Source organism: Podarcis muralis, chromosome 5 (genome assembly GCF_964188315.1).
Source record: "Podarcis muralis chromosome 5, rPodMur119.hap1.1, whole genome shotgun sequence".
NCBI classification, from domain to species: domain Eukaryota; kingdom Metazoa; phylum Chordata; class Lepidosauria; order Squamata; family Lacertidae; genus Podarcis; species Podarcis muralis.
In genome coordinates, this window is record NC_135659.1 from 3,594,033 (window position 1) to 3,620,273 (window position 26,241).

At 41.2% G+C, this 26,241-nt stretch overlaps 1 protein-coding gene across 1 annotated transcript; it reads right to left on the reverse strand.

Annotated features, from left to right (window-relative positions):
- Window positions 1–450: 450 nt before the first annotated feature.
- On the reverse strand, window positions 451–26,241 carry LOC114598516 (dimethylaniline monooxygenase [N-oxide-forming] 4-like). The gene is made up of 8 exons (XM_077928176.1): window positions 26,048–26,241; window positions 23,998–24,186; window positions 18,672–18,834; window positions 17,677–17,819; window positions 15,146–15,345; window positions 12,335–12,690; window positions 4,075–4,147; window positions 451–1,048 (listed from the first exon to the last, which is right to left on the reverse strand). The coding sequence occupies exons 1-8, from the start codon at window positions 26,177–26,179 to the stop codon at window positions 628–630; spliced, it is 1,677 nt and encodes a 558-aa protein (XP_077784302.1). The 5' UTR covers window positions 26,180–26,241; the 3' UTR covers window positions 451–627.

Genomic DNA, 26,241 nt, shown 5'->3' on the forward strand with positions numbered 1-26,241 from the left:
GTGGTTTAACCCACAGCGCCACCCGCGTCCTCTCACTGTTAATAACTCACTCTCAAATTGCCCCCCATAAAAATCAAATTGCCCCCCTGTGGGGCGTGTGCCCAGAGCTGTAGGTAGGTGATCTTGCACCCCTGGCAGAACCGTCCAGATTGTGCCCCCTAGCCACAGACAAATTAGCTCTTCTTTCCGCCTCTCCTTCAAAGCCCCCCATTCAATTCACCCTCTATGTAAAACCATTTCTTATGAGGCAATAATCAATATTTATGGACATATTTTGAGCCTATTTTGCACACACACCCATCGCCTGCGCCCCTGGCGGGGCCCCCCCCTCACCCCCCCTAGCTACGGCCCTGCGTGGAACCATGGCAGTAAACTATTCTCTGACTACACTGTTACAACACAGAGATCACCCTCACAATTAAACAATAATTGGAAAATAAAGACTTCACATTTATCCAGTCAAACTACATGCTAAGTTTATAATATCATTTCCCCAAGCCTACAGGACCCACAAAATACAAGAACAGCTCCCGTGTGTGTGCCTGACTCTCTGCACATGGCTTCTCTGGGTCATGAGTAATTTTTCAAGACTGGTGTGACCAGGCATTGTGAACAATGCCTAACCCACTAAACATGAAACAAATTTAATACACTCCATCCATTTGTTCTTGGTAGCCATGCAGGAGGTAGGTATTTAAGAATGATCCAGGCGGCCCCCAGAAATATGGGCAGGGCAAGGGCTTTAAGCCAGTGGGGAAGTGTAGCAGGTTGGGGGGAGTCTTCTACGACCCGTGTCTTCAGGGGCTTTAGAACTCGGTCCCACTGGGTCAGGATTGCACCTCTGGCTTCCCTCCACTTTCCAGGTCCAGTCAGGCGGTACTGATAAGAAGTGCAGGGGCCAAAGAAAACCATCCAGGCTAGTTTGGGGTCTGATAGGAAAAGCAAAGGCACATTGGGCTTCACACCTAGGCAAGCAGCAATTTCATCCATGTAGGAGACGAACTTTAGCCTGGTTTTGTCTTTCTTGCTGGAAATATCAGTAATACCCCTAAAGTGGAAAAGAAATGGGAAGAGTGTCAAGCTTCTAAGGCCCAGTAAGCACAATTCACCTATCTTGTAGCCCCCCCTCCCCTCCCCACGGAGGTGACTGTAGTACTACACAGTCTGATCACAGGAGCCTTCAAGATACCTAGGGGGCGGGGTGTGCGCATGGACCAGCTCCGCCCCCTTGTGTCCTGCGCACTAGGTGGCCCTCTCCTCTCCTCTGATGCTTCCTTGCTTTAGTGTGGAGGCTGGAGGCAGTTTGAAGCCTACTCAAAACTGGGAACTTGGGTAATGTAACACAAAGGCTTCTAACTATTTAGCCAAATGTGGTTAGAAGCCCCTTTTAGACTTTTGAGCCAAACACAGGAATGTTGGGGGCAGAAGAGGCAGGGCCCAGTGTCATGGGGGGCTGGAGGTGGGGGCAACATGCTGGAGAACCTTACTTGTCCTTTTTTCTAGTACTTAGGCTGAGAGGAGCAACTTGCCCATTGCCTTGATGGCTGATTTGAACCCAGGGGCTCACCAACAAATTTCAACAGCCTAGCATTATGCCAAGTATTTTCCAATTTGATCTTTGTCTCAAAAATAGCAATTTTAGAAGGCTGTTTTTTCAGCCTATGCTGTTGCTTCAGTGACTGCTATCTCTCTTTATCATTCCTTCTCTAGTTATCCTAGTCAATCAGAGACCACTGCTAAATGTAATCATGTTAGGATGCCATGGAGCTAATCAGACATGCTGCTGATATCATAGAATCAAAAAAGGATGAAAACACTGGCATCAAATGGAACCCAGAGGTCCACCAGTTTATTGAATTCTTTTCTAATTCAATGGGGTAAGTAAAGCCCATTAGCGTAGAGGCAATGCTGAAGCCCCTGGCTTGCTTTTGATGAAGCTTTTTTTTTTACCTCCCTCTTTTGGTTCTGCAGTATTCCAGCTGCTCACCCAGGGAGCTTCCTGGCCTCTCAGGTCCTAGTCCAACACTCTAACCACTACAGCACACTGGCTCCCTACATGAGGCAGCTATATAAATTAAGTAGGTAAATAAATACAGGGAAAGCAAAATGTCCCTTGGAGAAGGATCTGAAAGATTTTCCTTGAAGCTTGAATTTGTTTTATTCTGGATTGTTTTATTTGATGCTTTAATGTATTAAGTGTGCATAAACTTTGAGATTTTTTCTTTAAAATATAAAGCGGTATAGAAATGAAATTATTATTATTAGTAGTGGTGGTGGTGGTGGTGTAGTAACGCTCCATGATAAGAAAATCGGGGGGGGGGGGGCCATGACGCTTTAAGTAAGTCAGAAATTAGATCATCATAACAAAAGAAAGAAATCTCTATGGAAAACCTTGTCTTAAAATTTTTCTGCTCTCTGGTGCCATCTGGTGTTGTATGTTGATAGCACATTCAAATCGCTGTATCTTTACTAATGTAGGTGAGTCCCAGGTCACATAAGCAAGTACTTAGAATATTGCTCAGAAGTATACTGCGAAGAGCTGGGGCAGGTTTAACAGAGCTGCCCAGGCTGTCCCAGTGGCCCAGTTTGTGAGGGTGCAGCTTGAATGCCTTTCTGATATATGTCTGAACAGCAAATGAACTTCTTCCTGTTTGATGCCAAATGTAGTTCACTGCATTAGGTTCAGCATCTGGATTCAGGTGAGAAGTCTGGCCATCTGTTTCTTGGAATGGAATAATGGAATTATTGATAATGCTGCCATTCCCCCATTTCTCACCCACAACATTTTAGCATAAAGGAATCAAAAAAGGAGAGGAGAGGAGAGGAGAGGAGAAGAGAAGAGAAGAGAAGAGAAGAGAGGAGAGGAGAGGAGAGGAAGACCATTTGTACAATCTGCTCTTTTTTCTCATCTTGCTCCTGACAAAAAAATTACTGCTTCTTATGGCGAAATCCGGCACAAGGATGATAATGATGACCATGTATTTTCTGCTCAGTGGTCGGACAAAGACTGGGAATTCAAGTGTGATGGAAACTCTTCTTTAACCACACGATGGCACTATTTTCATGGATGAAAAACTTCTAGAGAGCAGCCAATCAGAGCAGGAGTAGCAAAAAGTGAAGGAGGCCTCTTTAACCACCTGAAGGTTTCTAAAAATTTAATCCATGTTGTATGGGACCTTAGCATGTTGTTTCTGAAAATGGGTAAATGGGGTAGCAGCAAATATCTGGGGAGGGAGGTGCCTGATATCCTTCACTACTCTTTGAAGTCATCTCTCAACCTCCCAAAAGCATGAGCAAAGCACTCCACAGGCTTATGGCATCTTCTTCTTTTCTGCCATTAAATTCTCAGTTCTGTATATTTTCCCCCACTCAGGGCTCTTCTAGAGTGCTGCTGTATTTTTATTCAGACACATATCAGCAAATTCAGGTGGTGCAATTAAAGTTGATTGGGAAACAAACAAGTCTTTCTCCACTCCCAAAATCAAGCCATTGCTTTAAGGTCTGCCATTCTTAGATTTTGTTAGATTTGCAAGTTAAAGTGTTCATTATGTGCATATTGCCTCTGATGGGTTATGGATCCAAAAAATGGACTATGACATAGAGAAACATGAACAGCTTAAGAACAACACAGCAGGCCATGGTTTTGTGCAATGGCAGGAATATCATTAAAAGGTAGAAAAACTAGTAATTGGATACAACAAAAATCAAAAGTTATAGATGTAGAGGCCAATGGAATAAAGCAATGTTAGTTTGGAGGCTCTACAGTTTTAAAAGACCAAGGGGATGACCACTTTTGTGGTCCAATTGCCTTTCCTCCACTCTTTCCAGGCCTGCAAAAACCTGCTCTTTAAAGCTCAATTGGCGCAAACAGCAATCCATGGAAAACCCAGATTGACGTTTTGCCCTGATTCAGCTTTAAAGAGCAGATTTTGGGGGGGGGGGAGGAAAACGCTTGCACACAGAGCATTAAATCATGGACCTTTGTGTGGAAAAAGCACAGCAAAAGGTAAGTGTGGATAAGCCCTGAATGATTACAGTCATACAACATGCACAATAATATATAGCACTTCATACTTTTTAAGGAGTGCGTTCTTCCTTTTAGCAACTTCACTGATCAGTCTGCTCATTGGAGGGAGCTCACTTGACCCTGAGTATGAGAAAGAAAATGACAAATATGAACTTCTGTATTTCTGCCAATAAAAGGAAAATACACTTGCTGCTTTGATTCAAGTTGCCTTTAGTGAGAGATGGCCTGTCAGGCTTGAGGAATCTAAAGTCCACACTGGGATGGTTGTGTAACTCTGAGATGAATCCTAATTAGATGTTGTGGTAGCAGAAATTCCATATATGACATCATACACACACATGCAAAAAAAATTGTCTGCAGCTCTGAGGGGAACCCAAGGTTTGCAGAAGCACAAACAAATTAGACCGGGGGGGGGGGGTAGGATTCAAAATGCCTTTCTGGCCACCACAAGTCCCAACCCCAGTCCAGCAAATTTTAGGAGCTCTTCACAAGACTTTGAAAAAATTCTGTTCTATAGGAGGAATGTAACCTAACTTTTGAAAAACTGCTGAAGCCTTATATACTGTAACTTTTGATGACAGTCTTGTGCATGGAGATGAAAAGGACTGCTCTATGCTCTACCCCTGTACCAGTTGCTGTTGCACCCAGGTCCTCCCTGTGAGCTTCCCGTGGGCGTCTGGTTGGCCACTGTGGGAACAGGATGTTGGACCAGATGAGTCCTTGGTTCAACCCAGCAGGGCTCTTATTGGAGTTTTAGTTTTTAATCTGGCACACATGAAACTATTTAAAGGCCAAATCACTCAAATTAATCCTATGTCTACCCCATCCTTATGCAAAGCAGGAGTGTTCGCATCAGCAGCTCACAGCGTAGGAGGAGTGCCAACCATTTCCTCTCCTTCATACCTTCTTACAATTGCTGTTTCATTGTTAAACGTTGTTGTGCTTCCCCTTGGTGTAAACTGGAAAATGACAATAAAATTATTCATTCATACCATTAAATACCCTTGTGATCCAACGTGCCTGAAGTTCCACTGCTGGCAGAATGGATCCCCCTACTGTTATAAAGCCAACGAAAGCCAACGTGGGCTTTTCTAGGTGAGGAGGAAAGATGTGCTTATACAGAGATGTGCTGCTCCTGCAAGCATCATGCAGAGACTCTTCCAGGAAGGGAAATGTGGCAGAGTAGCCAGTTCGGTGCGATCTCGTTGCAAGCGGGGATTTTACCGTGAGGGAAATCCTGGGCTAGTTTGGAGGTTTAGAGGGGCTATAGGGCGCGAAGGCCCCCCAAAACACTTCTGGAGGGTGTCCAGAAGGTCAGGTTCCCAGCGAAGACCAGAAGCGACCAGCTCAGCCGTCAGGTAGCTTCGAAAGAAGCGAAGAGAACGGCGGAGCAGATCAGCGGGTCGAGGGGAAGCCATTATCCACCTCCAAAGTAGCGAAGCCCCAAGCTTGCGGAGAAAAGTGCTGCGCTCTCAAACTAAAGAACGCTGACTTCAACTTATTTGAATTTAAAGGATTTAACAACTAGGAAGTCACGGAGCAATAAGAGAAGTAAGTGGAGTTCAGCTGAAAGCCGAAATCAGCCTAGGCGCTGCGTGACTGGCAGTGTTGGGAAAAGTGAAAGTGAGCCGTTTTAGCGGATACTGTGCTTTCTCCCTTAAGATACTTTTTATAACAGTAACTTTCTAGGTAAATACAGGATACTACAATCTAAGAGAACTGTGAAAAAAAGAAGGGGGACCAGAGATTAACTGTTGCAAATATGAGTTTTTGTTGGTAACGAGATTTGATACGAGGCACCTCCCCATGCCTGTGGTTGAAGTGCAAAAGGCAGCGAAAAGCGGAAGAGAACGCTCCGCCATTATTAAGAGCTCCGGAGTGTGGTGAAAAGACAAAAGTTAAAAAGACTTCAAAAGAACGACTATTTCCACATTAGTGGCAGCTAACCGATATTACACCGGACTCCTGGGAGGGCTTAACTGCAGTTGGTCCTTTGTTGTTCTTCTCTTCTTTTTCCATCACAAAATAACTCTGTCTTATGCAAAGCTAAATCCTCTGGAGATATAAGATATCTTTATACCTTGGGAGACAACGTTATACCAAAGAGGTTAAAAGACCTTAGTGGCTGAAATAAGACTGCATAACTGGTTTAAATTTCCCTACCCTCTCTTTTATTAATTGCCTCCTCCCACTAGTCTGGAACCTATCCTTTGCTTCGGGCCCTTCTACTGGGAAGTCCTCCGTTTCTGGACCTTCTACCGGGAGTTCATTTATATATACTGACTATTGGGACCTATAATAAGGGATCTGAGGACTTGTAGTTTTGTTACCTATTGCTACCTGCGGGACTGTACATCAATTTATCTATTTCCATCATTCTCCCCTCGTCAAGGTTGGGACATCTACCATAAATAAAACTTCAGGAGGGGCATAAGATCCCTCCCCCCCTCCTTCCCTCTCAGTGGAATAGCATGAGTGGAGGCATGAAGATTTAAGATCCCTCCCCCCCTCCCCTCTCAGTGGAATAGTCTGAGTGGAGGCACGAAGATTTAATAACAAGAACTCTATATTGGACCCCACATTGACCTCTGGTGTAACATATATAAGGGAGGAATTATTAATAATAATATCAAGAAGAAAATGTTTGAATGCTTACCAAAGATGTAAAATTGAAACTGAATAATTTAAAAGTGTTAAGTATAAACCCTAAGGGGATTGGTACGGGGGTATAAGAGTGTAAAATGTCGCATACAGCAAAGAAAGGACCGAATGGGGGGACACCAACTGAAAGGAAAGGGTCAAAACAAGAGACAGAGTTTAAGGCGGATATTTTAAGAATGTTTGCAGAAATTAGGCAAAGCGAAAAAAACTTGGAGTCTAAACTGGAGCAGGTGGATAATAAGATTGGAAAAATGGATTAAAAAATGGACGAAACAGTTAGTGAATTGAAAGGACAGATAAAAGAAGCGTTCAGGAGGATGCAATCGGTAGAGGAGGGGTTAAAGAAGACAAGATTGGAGTTAAAGGAGGTTAAACGAGAAGAAAAGATTAAAGTAGAAATGACTGAATTAAATAAGGCACAGGAGGAAATGAAGGATGTTATAGCAATGAACGAATTGCGACAGAGGGAGGTTAACCTGAGATTTAGAGCGGTGCCGGAGACACAAGGTGAAAACATCAAAGAGAAATTGATAGTGGAATTAGCAAAATGGATGGACCTGCCAGTGGAAGAAATGTCTAAAAATGTACAAAATGCATTTAGAATGCGGGTAAAAACAACAAAAGCAAAGAAATTTACAGGTGACTGTCTACTTACACTTAAGGATAGAGAAATCAGAAATATGATTCTACAAAAGAATAGGGAGCGGAGATTGAATATAGATGGAAACTATATAATTATCTTCAAGGACATCCCAATTAGGTTACTTAAACGGAGAGACTCCTATAAATCTTTGGTGCAGATACTTAAGAAAAATAATATTGAATTCAGATGGGAGTTTCCTGAAGGAATCACATTCACGTATAGAAGTAAGAGACATAGATTAACAAACCCAGAAGAAACTGGGAAATTTTTGAGAAAGTATAAAGAACTAAGAGTAGATGTAGATGGAATGAAAGGTGCAGAGGAAAGGTCACCAGGAGAGTCAAAAACAGAGGAAGGGGAGGAAGGGAGTGGGAGACAAACGGAAGAAGAGGAAGAGGAGGAAGAAGAAATAGACTCAGCTAACTTATAAAGACAAACAAAACTTATATTTATCTAGGGTATTATGGCATTAAAAATTTGGAACTGGAATATTAACGGGATGAATGAGAAAAAAAGAGGAATAAAATTGAACAATTTCTAAAAAAGAAAAACTTAGATATTATCTGTTTACAAGAAACGCATGTCGCTAGAAGGCATAGAAAAGTGTTAATCAATAAAAGATTAAGAAACGAATTTGAATCCTCAGATAAAGATAAGAAAAGGGGGGTGGTACTGTATATCAAAAATAAGATTGAAGCGCAACAAATATTTAAAGATGAGGAGGGATGGATGATCGCGGTTAGACTCAAATGGCAAGGAGAAAATTTAATTGTAGTTGGAATCTACGCGCCAAATGGTAATAAAACTGAATTCTTCAAAAACCTAGAAGAAAAATTACTGGATTATATGGACCAGAAAATTATGGTAATGGGTGATATGAACGGGGTGGTTTCATTAGAATTGGATAGGCTTAGAGAAGGAATAAGTAAGGAAGGAAAATTACCAAAGTCTTTTTTCTCATTGGTTAAAAATTGCAATCTGACAGATATATGGCGCCTTAGACACCCGTGGATAAACAATTCACTTTTTATTCCGAACCGAATAAGTCAATGTCAAGGTTAGATCAGGTTTGGATCTCAAATGAGCTATGCCCAAGAATCCGACAAATTGAAATTAGACCTAAAGTAATTTCTGATCACAATCCGATAGAATTTGAACTGGAAAGCTATGAGAAAAGAACTTTTAGATGGAGGTTGAAAGATTACCTATTAGATGATCAGAAAATTGTAGAAAATGCACAAAAGAAATTAACAGAATATTTTGTGGATAACTGTGAGAAAGGTACAAAGACTAAAGTGGTGTGGGATGCGAGTAAGGCAGTAATGAGAGGATACTTTATACAGCAGAATGCGATTAAAAATAAGAATAGAGAAAAAAGTAGAGATATTACAGCAAATAATGGATAACGAACAAAAATTAATTAAGAAACCAAACAACCCGAAAATAAAAGAAAATATAAAAATTCTGCAAGCCCAATTTGCCACAATAATAGACAGAGAGGTGGAATGGAACATCAAAAAATTAAGACAAAGGAATTTTGAATTTTCAAATAAGTCAGGCAAATGGCTTGCATGGCAAATTAAAAAAAGAAAAGAACAAAGTACAATAAACAAAATCACATTAGAAGGAGAAGAAATAACTGACCCAAAAGAAATCAGGAAAGGTTTTTCTGGACTATTATAGAAAATTATACAAAAATAACGAAAAGAACAATTTGAGGAAAATAGAGAGGTTTCTGAAAGATAAAAAGGTGCAAAAAATTCCAATAGATAAAAAACAACAATTGAATATACCAATCGAGGTAGAGGAAATAGAGGAAGTAATAAAAGACCTAAAAAGAGGAAAAGCTCCAGGCCCAGATGGGTTCACCGTGGGTTATTATAAAGAGTTAAAATCTATTTTGGTGAACCCACTGAAGGAAGTTATGAATAAGATTCTAAAAGAAGGAGAAATACCGGAAACGTGGAAGGAGGCGTATGTTACCTTTATTCCAAAACAGGATTCAGATTTAACCCAGGTTAAAAATTATAGACCGATTTCACTGCTGAATACAGACTACAAAATTTTTGCAGGAATTCTAGCAAAGAGGATGAAAAGTATGTTATTAGGAATTATTCATAAAGACCAAGCGGGCTTTCTCCCAGGCAGGCAGATGAAAGATAATATAAGAAATATAATTAATACGTTGGAATACCTGTCTGCCAGGATAGATAAACAAGCCATAATGATGTTTGTGGATGCGGAGAAAGCATTCGACAATGTGATATGGGACTTTATGTTGAAAAATCTGGAGCATATGGAAGTGGGCAAAGAATTTTTGAACAGGATAAAAGCAATATATACAGAGCAGAAAGCCAAACTAATTATAAACAATGTGGCAACAGAAGAAATAAAGATACAGAAAGGAACAAGACAGGGGTGCCCACTCTCCCCGCTACTGTTTATAACAGTGTTAGAAGTCCTGTTGAATTCAATTAGACAAAATAAGAAAATAAAAGGAGTGTCAATCGGCCAAATTGAGTACAAGATCAAAGCTTTCGCAGATGATCTGGTAATAACGATGGAAGACCCAACAACAACGGTAGAGGAAGTGCTAAAGGAAATGGAACAGTTTGGTGAGGTGGCAGGTTTCAAATTGAATAAGAGGAAAACTAAAATGATTGTCAAAAATATGGACCAAAGGGCAATAGAAATAATACAACAACAATCACAGATAGAAGTAGCTAAGAAAGTTAAATATCTAGGAATCTGGGTGACCTCTAAAAATATAGATTTGTATAAGAATAACTATGATTTAGTTTGGAACCAAATAAGGAAAGACCTAGAGGTGTGGGGGAGATTAAAACTGTCACTTTGGGGAAGGATTAATACAATCAAGATGAACGTGCTACCAAGGCTGCTGTTCCTATTTCAGTCTATCCCCATAATTAGGGGGAGTAAAGTCTTCAAGGAGTGGCAAAGAGTGATTTCAAAATACATCTGGCAGGGCAAAAAGCCAAGAATTCAATTTAAGCTGTTAACAGATCTAAGAGAAAAGGGAGGCTTTGCCCTGCCAGACTTGAAACTATACTATGAGGCAGCATGCCTCTGCTGGCTAAAAGACTGGGTTAAGTTAGAAAATAATGAATTACTTGATCTAGAGGGTTTCGACAACCGGTTCGGTTGGCATGCGTACCTCTGGCATGAGAAAAGGAAAGTACATAAGGGATTCGAAAACCACATCTTCAGAGGTTCACTAATTGAAGTATGGGAAAGATATAAAAATCTATTGGAATTTAAAGTGCCACATTGGTTATCACCCTTAGAAGCGCTGAGTGTGAAGAAAATTAATATGAAAAACAAATGGATAACATACAGCCAATTATTAGTTAAGGAAGGAGGGAAATGGAAAATGAAGCCATATGAACAGGTTAAAGAATATGTATATGATTGGCTACAGTATCTTCAGATCAAAGAAATGTTTAGGAAGGACAGCAAGGAACTTGGCTATGCGGATAAAGAATCTACATTCCAGAGGGAGATTATAGAGAATGATGTGAAAATAATTTCTGAAATGTATAAGATATTGCTAGATTGGAATTTAAAAGATGAGGAGGTCAAATCGGTAATGATTCGTTGGGCTATGGACTTAGGTCATAATATACAATTTGAGGATTGGGAGAAACTCTGGCAGGAAGGGCTAAACTTTACAGCATCTATGGCGGTAAAAGAAAATATCATGAAGATGTTTTACAGGTGGTATATAACACCTGTGAAATTGTCGAAAATGTATAAGGTCTGCAACAAATGCTGGAAGTGTAAAGATAAAGAGGGCACTTTCCACCATATGTGGTGGGAGTGCAGTAAAGTGAAAGATTTCTGGGAAAAAATATATACTGAACTAAAGAAAATTTTAAAATATACGTTTAGAAAGAAACCAGAAATTTTTCTGTTAGGAATACTTGGGAATGAAATAAAAAAGAAGGACCGCAAATTTGTATATTATGCCGTAACAGCAGCAAGGGTAATATTAGCCCAGAAATGGAAACAACAGGAGATACCGACTGTGGACGAGTGGAGGACGAAGGTGTTAGATTATGCGGAGATGGATAAATTGACAGGAAAGATTAGATATATAAGAGATCAAAAGTATATTAAAGAATGGGGAAAATTTGTGGATTATCTGGAATATATAAGTGAAGGACAAATAACGCTAACGGGGTTTAAAGAAGCACTGTGAAAGACTAAGAATTATTGTCTAAAGGGAATAGTAAGAAAGAGTTATAAAAAAGTCAATATAAACTAGGAAATGCGTAACTTAAACTATTACTACGAAGGATTTACGGACAAGCTGAAGGAAGTCATGAAAGAGATGATATTGTCAAAATTTGGATGTGATATTCTTATTTATTATGGTTATTTGTTTGTGTGTTATTCTTGTCTGTTGTTTTTTTTTCTCGATCTTCTTTTCTATTCTTTATTTGAAATAAGCTAATAATAAAAATTTATTTGGGGGGGAAAAAGACTTTGAAAAAATTCTGTTCTATAGGAGGAATGTAACCTAACTTTTGAAAAACTGCTGAAGCCTTATATACTGTAACTTTTGATGACAGTCTTGTGCATGGAGATGAAAAGGACTGCTCTATGCTCTACCCCTGTACCAGTTGCTGTTGCACCCAGGTCCTCCCTGTGAGCTTCCCGTGGGCGTCTGGTTGGCCACTGTGGGAACAGGATGTTGGACCAGATGAGTCCTTGGTTCAACCCAGCAGGGCTCTTATTGGAGTTTTAGTTTTTAATCTGGCACACATGAAACTATTTAAAGGCCAAATCACTCAAATTAATCCTATGTCTACCCCATCCTTATGCAAAGCAGGAGTGTTCGCATCAGCAGCTCACAGCGTAGGAGGAGTGCCAACCATTTCCTCTCCTTCATACCTTCTTACAATTGCTGTTTCATTGTTAAACGTTGTTGTGCTTCCCCTTGGTGTAAACTGGAAAATGACAATAAAATTATTCATTCATACCATTAAATACCCTTGTGATCCAACGTGCCTGAAGTTCCACTGCTGGCAGAATGGATCCCCCTACTGCTATAAAGCCAACGAAAGCCAACGTGGGCTTTTCTAGGTGAGGAGGAAAGATGTGCTTATACAGAGATGTGCTGCTCCTGCAAGCATCATGCAGAGACTCTTCCAGGAAGGGAAATGTGGCAGAGTAGCCAGTTGTAAAGATGACCGTGTCTATATTCTCTTCTACTGTTTCATCTTCAAAGATGGCAGAGGTGTCCGTAAACCTCTTCACATTTGGCTTTACTGTCACAGTTCCACAAAGGATACAGCTAGGCAGCTCATCATTCAAAATTAAAGATGTCCAAGAATTGCTAAATAGCGGAAAGTGGAAAGAAACACCATTAGTCCATATGTGACCACCAGCTATCCCTCTTTACCAAGGACAATTCCTACTATGCCACTGAGATATGATAGGCATGCCTGTTAAATATGTTGTTGGTGTGTACAAGCATTCTTCTGGCTTCCTCTCTACCCCTGACCTCTACAAGTTGAATCTCTCATACCCGCCAACATTTATCCAAAAAAATAGGGACATCCTAAGGGAAAGTGTGACATTCTGGGACCCAATCAGAAACCAGGACGGCTTCTCTAAATCAGAGATGTCTCCGGGAAATATGGACACTTGGAGGGTCTGATCTCTGAGGAGGAAGGAGCAGATACATGGAATTTATTTATTTCTTTGTTAGAATTGCATATCACCCTTTATCTGAAGATCTCAGGGCGGCTCACAGCATAAAAATACAAAATGAGAATACAAAATATGTAATAAAACAAAATAAACCAATAGCCCCCCCCCCATTTAAAGACCATAGATTGTCTAACCAGCTCAAGGCCTGGTTATGGGGAGCCAGAGGGACATTGCTGCTGCCGTGTGTATGGTGGAAAGACCTGCTCCCTGCTGCAAGGTCCATTTCCCCCTGGCCTGGAGGGTGGGGCCCACACCGATCCTGAACAGCTCAAAGAGGCTTCTGGGAAGCCAGAGGGACATTGCTGGAACAACTTGGGTTGGAGCAATTTGGCTAAAATGTTTTTAAATGTTTTAAACAGTTTTAATTTTGGGTCCTCTGTTTGGGTTGGGGTTGGTTAAATGTTTAGTTGGGGTTGGCAGTTATTTTAATTTGGGCCTAACTGTAAACTGTTGTTGTTATTATTATAGATTAATGTTTTCACCTGCCGCCTCAAGATAGATGATGAAGCCGCCAGGCAACTGGGTGGAAGAGGTGAATGCCCGCAGTCGATAAGTTCCCATAAAACCTGAATTGGTGGGAGCTCTCAGTAGCCAGCCAAGCTGAGGTCAGCATCTATTTGGGCTTCTGACAGCATCTTGTTCCATTGCTCAGCCTACTGAGATTTAAGTGTAAGTGTTTGTGTTAATTAGCTGTATAAGATAGAATCATAGAATCATAGAGTTGGAAGAGACCACAAGGGCCATCGAGTCCAACCCCCTGCCAAGCAGGAAACACCACCAGAGCACTCCTGACATATGGTTGTCAAGCCTCTGCTTAAAGACCTCCAAAGAAGGAGACTCCACCACACTCCTTGGCAGCAAATTCCACTGTCGAACAGCTCTTACTGTCAGGAAGTTCTTCCTAATGTTTAGGTGGAATCTTCTTTCTTGTAGTTTGGATCCATTGCTCCGTGTCCGCTTCTCTGGAGCAGCAGAAAACAACCTTTCTCCCTCCTCTATATGACATCCTTTTATATATTTGAACATGGCTATCATATCACCCCTTAACCTCCTCTTCTCCAGGCTAAACATGCCCAGCTCCCTTAGCCGTTCCTCATAAGGCATAAGATGGTGTTTCTTGTTTTCTTACCTTCTGAGCCATTTTTATCTGTGTAATTATTTGAAGTTTTTCTCTCTTGTATAGTTTTGTTTTTGTAAAGTGTGTGTATGATTTTATGAAATTTGTTCTGGCCTGAGTTCCTGGACCCTTTAATTTTAGCCCCGCTTTTCGGAGCAAGGGTCATCCACCACAGCAGGTATCCCTATTTGGGATTTGATGGTTCAGTAGAGGCAGGTGCTGCCAGACCGCCACCTTCCCCAGTTACCATAAATATTTTGATAATAAAATTGCTTGACACTTTTTGTTAAATGCTGCTGCTTGGACCTGCTTTGTGAAGCACTTTACATTCTTCGACTCACTGTTGGACTTTCCTTGGAGTGATACTTGCTGGAAAGAAAGGACTGGTAAGCACTCTGTGGTACCTTCATGAGAACATGGAGGGGAAAGACTCATTCTAAGGGGTTGGAGGAAAGGCTGTGCCTGTGCCTGAGGCTGGGTCCTCTGCATGCCTTTGTCACGGCTTACAAGAAGCCAGTGCTCCTTTCGCGCTGGCTCTAACACTCATTCTTGTCATATGAAGCTTTGCTGGATTTTCGTGTCCAAGGCACTGAAGGGTACTTCAATGCCTTAGACACGAAAATCCAGCAAAGCTTCGTATGACAAGAATCACACTCTAGCGTATAGATAGTTACTGTGCACTGTTGCAGTTACAGTGAGCTTTCAGCAAAATGATCTTCTTTGTAGAAGTAACTCATAGAAACGAGAAGTGAGCTCCTTGACAATATGTGCCTTGACAACTGTGGCTAGTGATGCTGAAGAAGAGAAATTTGCTCAAAATGCATTGGGAAATGAATCCCCCCTCCCAATAGATATTGTCCACCCATTGAGGTTAATTACTACTTAAGAATGCTAATCTCAGAAACGTCAGTTTCTGTAAGCAGGCCATTCTTGTTTGCACATTCTTAATTCAGAAGATTACCTTTTAACAGGGATCAAGCCATAGTTCTCATGGTTAAACCATCGATTCATCTTCTTTGCCATTAGCTTGTATATGGTGCCTTCTGGAAGCAGCTTTTCAATTAACTCATAAAAGCGAGTTGTCCAGGCCATGTCAATGGGCCAGCCAGCTTCTGAAATGCGACTTACCACCCATGTTCCGCTTCTGGTGCTGAGGAAGACCTGAAGAGGATTCAAAGTGAAGAAGCATATCCTTAGGGTGCTGCCGACTGCCTGGCAGATGATTTGAGAGCATGTGAGAACTGGTCTGATGGAGTGACAAAGAGACCAAGGCCCAAAGGCTGGCCAGCTCCTTTTGATATTGCTCACACAATATCATTATCTTAATAGCAAAAGTAACTCATCAGGAAATAGCCATGAGATGATGAAGCAGGAGACCAAAATCATACCAAGAGCCATTCCATATGTCCTTTTCATTGTGCATTCATGAGTGTTTGTGCTCCTGAGAGTATGGGGCAGTTATATGTCATCCTGCTTTCAATACTGTTTGTTCCTGAAGAAGTTTCAGGGTGGAAAACCACATTTCCAATCAGTGCATGTCCCGTAATTTCCTGCTGAAATCCTTCAACTTTTTATACCACAAATGTTGAAATGCAAATGCCCCTCTAGAGAGCAATAATGCAGCAACATTGAGACTAAAAGTGGAAGGGTGTGCAGACTAGGGAATGCAACAAATGGGCTCTCTACAGACCCCTTAAAGTGGCAGAAGCGCCAGAGTGCTGGGGAGAGGCTCAAAGACCACCTTTCTCCTCTTAGCTACCCCACCAACAAAAATCGAGCCAAGAGCACATTCCATCTGGCCTCTGTGAGGAGAAGCATCACATCTGGTGCTTCCTGACATGATACTTAAGGACAGTGGTGGAAGCAGTACCAGAGTGCAGAAGATCATGTCCTACCACCAAGACCCTTCCAGAGTTGTGTATGAATTGCATACTCTGCTGTAAGCTGATCAACATCCCATACCCTTTTAAAACGTGGATCTTTTGGGAGAGGTATTATTGGGTTATTGTTTTTATTTTATATACTGTGATATTTTTATGTGAACTGCCCTGATACCTTTGGGTATAGGGCAGTATATAATTTCTAACAACAACAACAAGCTGCCTTGAAGATCATTTAGATCAGCCACCCCCAACCTGGTGACCTCCAGCCAACATTTGCACCATACAATAAAGGCACATGGCTCCCCACAAAGGATCCTGGGAACTGTAGCTTACTCCTCACAGAGCTATGATTCCCAGCACCCTTACGAAACAAGCTGTGGTGTGGACATGGCCACTGGTCATAGTGGCTGGGCTGAAGGGACGTGTAGTCCATAATACCTGGAAGGCACTAAGCTGGGGGAGGCTGATCAAGATCAAAACACAGAGTGTAAGGGCCAAGCGAAACTCCATTTCCTTATGTGAACACTATTAACAAGTACTTTTAAAAAGGATGTAAATAGCTCTAGGGTTGGGTTGGACGTTTGAGATGGACCACAAGGAATGGGGAGGGAGAGATTAATCTTCCCCTCCCCCATGCTATGTTCCAAATGAAAATTACCCTCCCCAGCTTCTATCTACATCAGCTGAGAGGTAGAAAAGTTAAAGATTAAGTGCTGTCATCCCATCACACAGATCTGAACTGGCAAGCTGAAGAGGCTTGGAGATTTAGACTACAGCGCCACCTGCATCTTATCAGCTGAGAAGCTTCCATTGGCACCAATGCAGGCTTCCTTCCCAATGCAGTTTCTGGGTGGGGACAGGATGGCACAAATATTTCTCAATGGGAAAGGGCTGAATTTGCCATAATCATGATAAGCCTTGGCCCCGAGTTGTAGTGATGACTAAAATTTGAAGTATATGCACATTCCGGACAATGCAATGGTTGGCTGTGAAGCACAGTGGCTAAGAGATGGGAACCGTCATGAATCAAGGAGTCCCTTGTTAAAATCTTGCCTTTACCACGAACCCACTAAGTAGACTTAAGCAAGCTGCTTCTTTCAACCTCAACACACCTAATCCCATTTGTATTTTTTTTAATAAAATTTTTATTAATTTTCAAACACAAAATAAACACAAACAATACACAATACATAAACAAACAAGCATTTAACATGTATAATTTTCATAACCTTCTTTTCATAAACCTTACTTCCCGGACTTCCCCATGCCTCCCCTTTTCTATCCCATTTGTAACATGGGAATAATAATAATGATCTACCTTACAAGGCTGTTAGTTAGTCCCCCCCCCCCATAAAATTTCTACAGCATTTGATTGTAAAAACAGCTACCACCACCACCACCCTCAAAGCAGTTTACACAAACACAAAAACAACAAAATTAGTGGTAAAAATAATTAAAAACCACCTTAAAAGGGCTGTTGTAAGGGCTAAACTTGAAAGCGCTCTATAAATGTTATTCTTGTTATTGCTCCAGGGTGATGATGTGATTTATCTCCCACTCAAGACTGAAATAAGCTCAGCACTTATTTGTCCATAAAGGATGGTGGTACCTTTGCAGCTGTGCGGCTGATCTCCGCCGCAAGGTCCCCTCCAGTGTTGCCAGCACCAACTACAAGGACTTTCTGCCCTTCAAACCCTTTTTGATCTCTGTATTCCCAGCTATGGAAGTAGCGACCTTTGAAGTTTTCAATCCCTGAGGGGGGAAAAGAAGGAAATGCTTTTATACCCTTATTTCGCAAGAGATTTCCCACTGGATAATAGGTCCCCCCCCCTTCTCCTTAGCTGCTGCTCAGCACAGTGCCGGATGTCTACTGCCATCTTATTATATCCATGTATCAAAGGCTAAGGGGAAACTCCAAGGCAAGATACCTCTGAGTACCATCTGAATTCAACTATCCAGATTCTTGGGCTGATGGAACAAGGAGACTCTCAAGTTCTCATAGAGGATTTAAAAAATAATAATCCATGGTCTGTCAATAGCTGTCGTCCATAAAAGCTAAATGGAACCTTCATGTTCAGATGCAGTATATCTCGGACTACTGCATGCTGGGGATAAAAAAGGGGTTAGGAAGGCCCTTAAGCTCATGCCCTGTTTGTGAGTTTTTCAGAGACTGTTGGAAACAATAGAAGCATTTTCAAATTTACCAGCAGAAACGTCAAATCTTCTCAGATGTAAAGGGGAGTCTTAATTCAAACGGCAACTTTCTCCTTGCAACTGTAATGACCAGCTGTTTGTGATTATTTCATTAGGGCTTGTATGGGAGAACTTCCCTGTGGATGGTGCCCTGTGGGTCAGGTGTGCCTTCTGTTCTGCCACCCTTCATGGCCTTCAAATTCCACTGCCTGATGACAGGCCAACCACTGGTACCAATCAGACATGGCAACTCTTGTCTATCAGTGATTTCATGACACAGTTACGGTAATTCCTTTGACTGAAGGTACCAGATATTCTGAGATTTTAGTACACATCTCTTTTGCCTGAGGAGAGAGGGAACACAATCATGCTAGCTTATGTGCTGTTTCAGGTAATGCATTCAAAACACACCTGGGAAAGAATCCAGTGGAAGATTGATCTCTGCATAGTGGCCACTGCAAACCATTACGCCATCAAAGATTTCTGATGTCTGCTCCCCATTAGTCTCAGTATCAACCACCCATTGTCCAGTGGCTGTGAAATGGGGGTGTTTTCTGATGCTGCATACGGTGGTCTTGTAAAAGCAAAAAAACAACAACACACAACAGAATAAAGCAACTCAAATGATGCTCGCTAGGCTTGTCCACACTTTTGCCTGTTCTGTGCCTAGAAAACACGGGTCCAAGTGGTTTTCCTCTTGAACTGTGGTGTTGTGAGAGCTTGCATGGCATTAAATCCCTAACAGATAATTACATATGAAGGAAGGAGGGAGGGAGCAGTCAATGATTTGAAGTTCTATATTTGTTGTGCAATTCTATCTATGTGATAATTCTTGTAAAATGAGAAAATTTAAAAAGAAAACAGGGTGCAAAAAAAACCCTGTTTTATGTAAGCACAGAATCAAGAACAGAACTGTAGAGTTGGAAGGGATAAATGCGATATATAGAAACCAAAAGGTAAAATCATAATAAATAATGAGTTATCCGAAATGTTTATTATTTCTAAAGGCACCAGGCAAGGATGTCCACTATCACCACTTCTATTTATTACAATACTGGAAATATTATTAAAAGCAATTAGAGAGGAGTCAGAAATAAAAGGCATTAGGTTGGGCAGCAGATCTTACCAATTAGAGACTTCCAGGTTAGCGCCATCGTCTAATGGCGGATTCCCTCCGAGCTCCGGAGGGAATCGACTCAGTAGGGGTCGGGTCCTGCCGCGGCGGCGATGCGGGGACCCTTAGAAACCACAGGCGCGGAAGCCTGTGGACCTGGTGACTCGGCGGGCACCATTTGTGCCCCCCCGACCCGCAAAGGAGCCTTTTTAAAGGCTACGGAACGGGGGACGGGGAGCGGCGTGGTGCTGAGAGTCGACTGCTTCCCCTACGGAGTGAAGCCGCATGCCATGGACAGAGAGCGCTGACTTCTTCCTTTGAACATTTGGATTAAAAGTAACAACCCGTGAGTGATACGGAAATTGGACTTATAAAAGGTAAAATTTTTCTTTGGATTTGGCACGAACGGGGAAGGCGCAAAGAGGAAGTCCGTCTCCCCGCCTTGTAAACAACTTAAAACAAGGACTAGATAACTAAGGTTGAGAGAATATTTCTTTTTTAGTGGATTAAAGCAATTAATTTCACGTTTTGGCAGTAAAAAGTGATCTTGCTGGAGGATAAAAGTTAATTTTGAGAGTGGAAGAGTCACCCCCCCCCCAGGACCCGGGAGTGATCCGTGAGAGAGCCTGTTGAAGAGATACAGAAGATTTTGACAGCTGTCAAATTAGCTTTCAAAGTTGGGGAATAAAAAGAGAACTTTGTTTCTGGTGCCTTTGCTGGTTAGATTTGTTACAATCTGGACATAAATTGTTGAAAACAAAGAAGAACAAGTTATTTTGACTTTTGGGTTGGAACTGGAAGGAATACTAAGTAACTATAATCCCTCTAGAGGGGGTTCTGGAACATTACAAGAATGGCTGCAAGTGGAAAAATACTGATTGAATTGAATAGGACTTTCTTTCTCCTGGGAAAGCTACAAGAACAAAGTGATGTTTTGGCTACAAGGGTTACTTCACTGAATGAAACAGTAAACAAACTTACTGAATCTGGAAGGGACTTGTCTCAAGTCTTTGCAACTGAACAAAAAGTCCTTGTAGCTGAACAAAAGGTCTTTGCAGCTGAACAAGAAAAGAAATCTGAGAAATCTGAGAAAGTGGAAAAAGAGATGTATGATGATCTGGAGGGAAAGGAAGGAGGAGCTATAATGCTGCGGATGATTAAGGAGAGCCAGAGGCCTGTCAAGATGGATATAAAGGAAAATAAGATCTGGAGGATGAAAATCTGGTTTGAATTGAAGAATGAAGAATTGAGAGATCTCCTTATGTGGAGATCTGGAGACCTATGGATTACAAATTTGACCAAGGTGGAAGCTGGAGCTTTTGGGACATTTGGATTTAAAAGAAGCAAGAAACAAGATTTGGGCTCCACTCTTAAATATGGAGGTCTGGCTGGAAGAAAAATGGACATTACTGGGATAGAGCTTCTCCGAGACTTGGTGTTTAATATAAAGGACTATCAAAAAAACCGGCAGAGAGGAACTGAGAGAGAATTAAGGGCCTCGGACGTGAGATCTCCAGGCTGATAGCAGTTAAACTGATGAACATTTGTTGGGGATCGAAACCGGGAAAGGGGGGGGGGGAGGATTGGGAATCCAAAGGGTATACAATTATATCTTGTTTTTAGTTTTTCTTGTGTGGGTTTGTTATTAGTATAAAAATTGGGGAATTCGTGGAAGGGAATTGAGGTCGACCTTAGAAAAAGATTTCAAGATTGATGATTATAAGTTAAAATTGGTTATATAAAATGAGCTAAATATAATAATGAACTAAATATAATAAGGTTAAAAAATTGGGGATAAGAACTTGTTGAACTAAAAATTGAAATTGGAATACAAGAAGGGGAGGCGTGGGGAAGTCATGGAAATAAGTTATTGAAAATAAGGTTTGTAAATGAGTGGTTTTTTTCTATTTTTAATTTATATATATATATATATCTTTTTTTCTTTTCTTTTTTCTTGGAAAATCTCAATAAATATCTTTTTTTTTTAAAAAGCAGATCTTACCAATTAAAAGCTTTTGCTGATGATTTAATCATAATGACAGAAAACCCAACAGAAAGTATAATAGAAACATTGGTAAAATTAAACGAATTTGGTCAGGTCTCAGGTTTTAAATTAAACAAAGATAAAATCAAATTGTTAGTGAAAAACATGGCAGAACAAGAAAGACTAGAGTTAGAAAAGATGACAGGGTGAAAAATAACAAACAAAGCAAAATATCTAGGAATCTGGATTACAGCAAAGAATATAAACTTATACAACAATAATTATACCAAAACATGGAAGGAAATAAAAAAAGAATTAGAAATTTGGGGGAGGCTAAATTTGTCCTTATGGGGAAGAATAGCCACAATTAAGATGACCATGAGGCCAAAAATGTTGTACCTCTTTCAAACAATATCTATAATAAATGGGTTAAATTGTTTGAAAGATTGGCAGAAAGATCTGGCAAGATTTATCTGGCAGGGTAAAAAGCTGAGGATTAAGTTTAAATTGTTAACGGAAGTAAAAGATAGAGGAGGGTTCACTCTGCCAGACCTTAAATTATATTACGTGGCTACATGTCTAGTATGGCTCAAAGAATGGATAATATTAAAAACTGCCAATATACTAGACATTGAAAACTGGGACAATAGGTTCGGCTAGCATGGTTATTTAGGATACGATAAAGTCAAAATGCATAGAGGATTCCTTAACCATATACCGTATTTTTCGCCCTATAGGACGCACCGGCGCATAGGATGCACCTAGTTTTTGGGGGGGGGAATCAAGGGGGGGAAATTTATTTCCACCCCAGGTTTGCGCAGCCATCCCCAAGCTAGAAGAGGGAGACGGAGTGCTCCGTTTCCCTCTTCTGCCTTCAGGGACAGCCTCTCTAGCCTCCGTGGGGCAGCGGCTTGCCCCGTTGTCCCCCGAGCTTGTGGGGCTGGCGATGGGGAGAAGCAAGCTTGCCAGCCTCCAGACCAGGTCCAGGAATAGCAGGGTGGTGGCGCTCCGCCTCCCCGCTATCCCCCGAGCTTGTGGGGCTTGCTTCTCCCCCCCCCCCCCCACCAGCGAAAGCCTGCATTCGCCCCATAGGACGCACACACATTTCCCCTTCATTTTTGGAGGGGGGAAAGTGTGTCCTATAGGGCAAAAAATACGGTAATAAGGAGATCGCTTTTTGCAGTATGGGAAAGAAATAAAAAACTATTAGAACCAAAAACTCCTTGGAGGTTGTCTCTGTTAGAGGCAATCGCAGTGAAAAAGAAAAATATGGAAACTAATTGGCCTACCTATAAAGAAATAATAGAAGAAGAAAATAACCAATTAAAACTTTTACCACCTAAATGAAATAATTAAATCTGATTAAAAAATAAACGGATTGGATACAAAGATAACAGATCTAGAAAAAGAATTAATATTAAATAATAGAAAGACACTATCAAAAACATAGACTGTTATTAGATTGGAATCTGAAAGATGAAGAAGTAAAGGAAGTGATGGTGAAATGGGCTCAATATTTTGGCTACCCAACTGAAATAGAAAAATGGGCAGAATTATGGCAAAAAGATTTAAAATTTACAGCGTTCTATCTGATTAAAGAGAACTTTATGTAAATGACCTACAGATGGTAACTGACCCCATCCAAATTAGCTAAAATCAATAAAAATAATAACAAGTGTTGGAGGTTTAAACAAAATATAGGAACCTTCTTCCACATGTGGTGAACTTGTCCTCAAATTAAACAATTTTGGGACATTATATATTAAGAACTAAAAAAATATATGCTAAAACACACGTTTCTAAAGAAACCAGAACCATTTTTATTAGGCATTTTAACAGTAAACATTCCAAAAGAAAATAAAAGAATGCAACAACACTCTTTATGCAACAACAGCAGCCAGAATATTAATAGCTAAATATTGGAAAAATGAGTCAATATCAACTAAAAACGAAGGGCAAATTAAGCTGTGTGAATACCTTGAATTGGCCAAGATGACAGACTTAATAAGAAACCTCTTGGGAGATAAGGTCAAAAAAGAATGGGACTGTTTTAAAAATGATCTAACAAAACATGGTTCCAACAACACTTGGTTGTCCCTTGATTAAATTCACAGATAAAAGTTATACAGATTACTTAAAAGTAAGTGCAGTATAAAAACCGCAAAGAGCTAGAGGGAAGTCAAAAGAAAGCAAATAAGGGAAACAATAGAGGAACAGTAAAAAATGTGAAGGGTAGAAATATGAAGGCAAATTCTTTCCAGGAACTTTCTGTATAGATTATATAAAATATGGTTTGTAGTCCAGGAATGATTTTGTGTAATGGAAAAATATTTGTTGTTTGTGTTTTTTCTTTATTTCTTTTCTTTTTCTCTCTTTTCTCTTTTTTCCCTTTCCTTCTTTGTCATTTTTTGTGGCGCTTATATTTTTATTTTCCATTATTTATATTTGTTTTGGTTATGGGTTTTTTTTTTCTTTGTAAAATGAATGAAGCAATTTAAATTAAAAAAAGAAAAGGGAGGGACCCTGCGGGTCATCTAGTCCAACCCCCTCCAACGCAGGAGGAGAGCCTTAGAACAGATGGAGCACTCTCTGGCCCTCCTGTGCCTTGCAAAGTATCTGCCTGTTAGTTTCCCCCTCACCTGGAAGCGAATGTGGTCAAGAAGGCAGAAATGCTTGGCATAGGCCCTGAGGTACTCCAGGAGCGCAGAGTGGCGCAGGTAGTTGGGGCAGTCTTCGGGGAACGGAAAATCACTGAAGCAGGTCATTTCCTTGGAGGTGTTGGTCATAACCGATCTATAAACACCAATTCTTCCCTTTTGAGGCGTTTCCTGTGTGGCAGTAGCAGTTACTCAGTAAGTAAGATGCCAGAGTAAATCATTTACACTGCGAAATTACACTGGTTTCAACACAAGGGGAAGGGTCAGAGAATAGTGGCCGTCTGCTTTGCCTACAGAAGGCCTGACATCTGAGAACTGCTGCCAATCACTGTAGAAAATACTAAGATAGATGGACCAAGGTTCTCACTTTGTATAAAGCAGCTTCCTAGGCCATTAGTATCAACCAAAAAAACACACCACCTTCTGTGGGTGATAGTTTTGACAGGGTGTTGATAACTTTCTGTTAGCAATCCTTGGCTATAAGGTGGGTCAGTGATGCCACCAGATTACGATACAATACGATAGGATACAATATCTTTATTGTAATTGTCCCATGCAGAACAATGAAATTGTAAAACTACATAAAAACTGCATAAAAACTACATAAAACTACTACATAACTACATAAAACTACCACAAAACTACATAAAACATTCAAAAACCCCTAAAAACTCTGAAACCCCATTTTAAAATACACTATACTATAGAGAGGGACGCAGGTGGCGCTGTGGGTTAAACCACAGAGCCTAGGACTCGCCGATCGGAAGGTCGGCAGTTCGAATCCCCGCGACGGGGTGAACTCCCGTTGCTCGGTCCCTGCTCCTGCCCACCTAGCAGTTCGAAAGCACGTCAAAAGTGCAAGTAGATAAATAGGTACTGCTCCGGCGGGAAGGTAAACGGCGTTTCCATGCGCTGCTCTGGTTCGCCAGAAGCGGCTTAGTCCTGCTGGCCACATGACCCAGAAGCTGTATGCCGGCTCCCTTGGCCAATAAAGCGAGATGAGCGCCGCAACCCCAGCGTCGGTCATGACTGGACCTAATGGTCAGGGGTCCCTTTACCCTTTACCTTTATACTATAGAGACCCCTTATGCTGCATTTAGAACCAGAATTGCATTTGCGTAGAAACTGTTTCTCAGGCGGCTAGTCCTGGCCTTTGTAACCCTATACCTTCTTCCAGAAGGCAGAAGCTGAAAGAGATCATTTCCGGGGTGCGTACTATCCTGTGCTATCTCTGCCACTTTCTTATGGCACCTGGCAGCATAGATTTGATCTAAGGTGGGAAGAGTGCACCCAATTATTCTCTCTGCAGTCTTTTCAACCCTGGATAGCATTGTTTTTTCCCTGACCCTGCAACTCCCAAACCACACACACAGACCATAAGTTAATACGCTCTCCACAGTGCAATGGTAAAATGCCATCAACAGGTCCTTTGAGAGATTGTTTTCCCAGAGGATTCTCAGAAAATATAAGCTCTATTCCAACTTGTTAGGACTTTGCAAAGCCAGTGTCTGCTGAAAGGAAGCACAAAACAGAATTCCTCTGATTCTGGTGGAGAACAAAAGATTGTACATGCATTTTCATGCATTCAAAATGTGTAGCTGAATGAAGCTTGGGTGGGGGAGGAAGCAGGGTTATTCAGACGGCTCTTGCCCCTGATTTATACATTCAGGGTGTCAATAGAACCTACGCAAGTACAACTATTCTTTTACAGAGTTCCCAGCTGCGTGGAAAGTAACTTACCAGCACTCTCTGTTCTGACCTTCAGATGAATGCATGTAAATGAAAGGTAGGAACTGTGCGTGCAGTCCAGTTTCCCCACATGGTCAGTCTACACAGGTGGAGAGTATGAAAAGCCTAATGTCAAAACAAAATGTGGAAACATGCTTCCACAGCAGGTTTACCACACTAGTGATGCACACCTGTACCCACTTTGAAGCAAGGCCACTGTCTCTTGCCTGGTTTTGGGCATACATTCCAGCAGCAGAATGCCATCACTTTCTTTAAAGCTCTGAATTGAGTTTATGCCACTTACTGTGAATTCCCACAGTCCCCCGATGGCATCGCTCTTCTCAAAGCAGGTTGGCTCCAGCCCTTCATCCAGGCAGCATTTGATGGAGGCCAGTCCACTCACACCTGCTCCAACAATTGCCACTCTTCGCACCATGACTCAGTCTGGTGTCTGGAAAGAAACTTCTCGGCACACTTACTTCTACAGGAGGAAGTTAG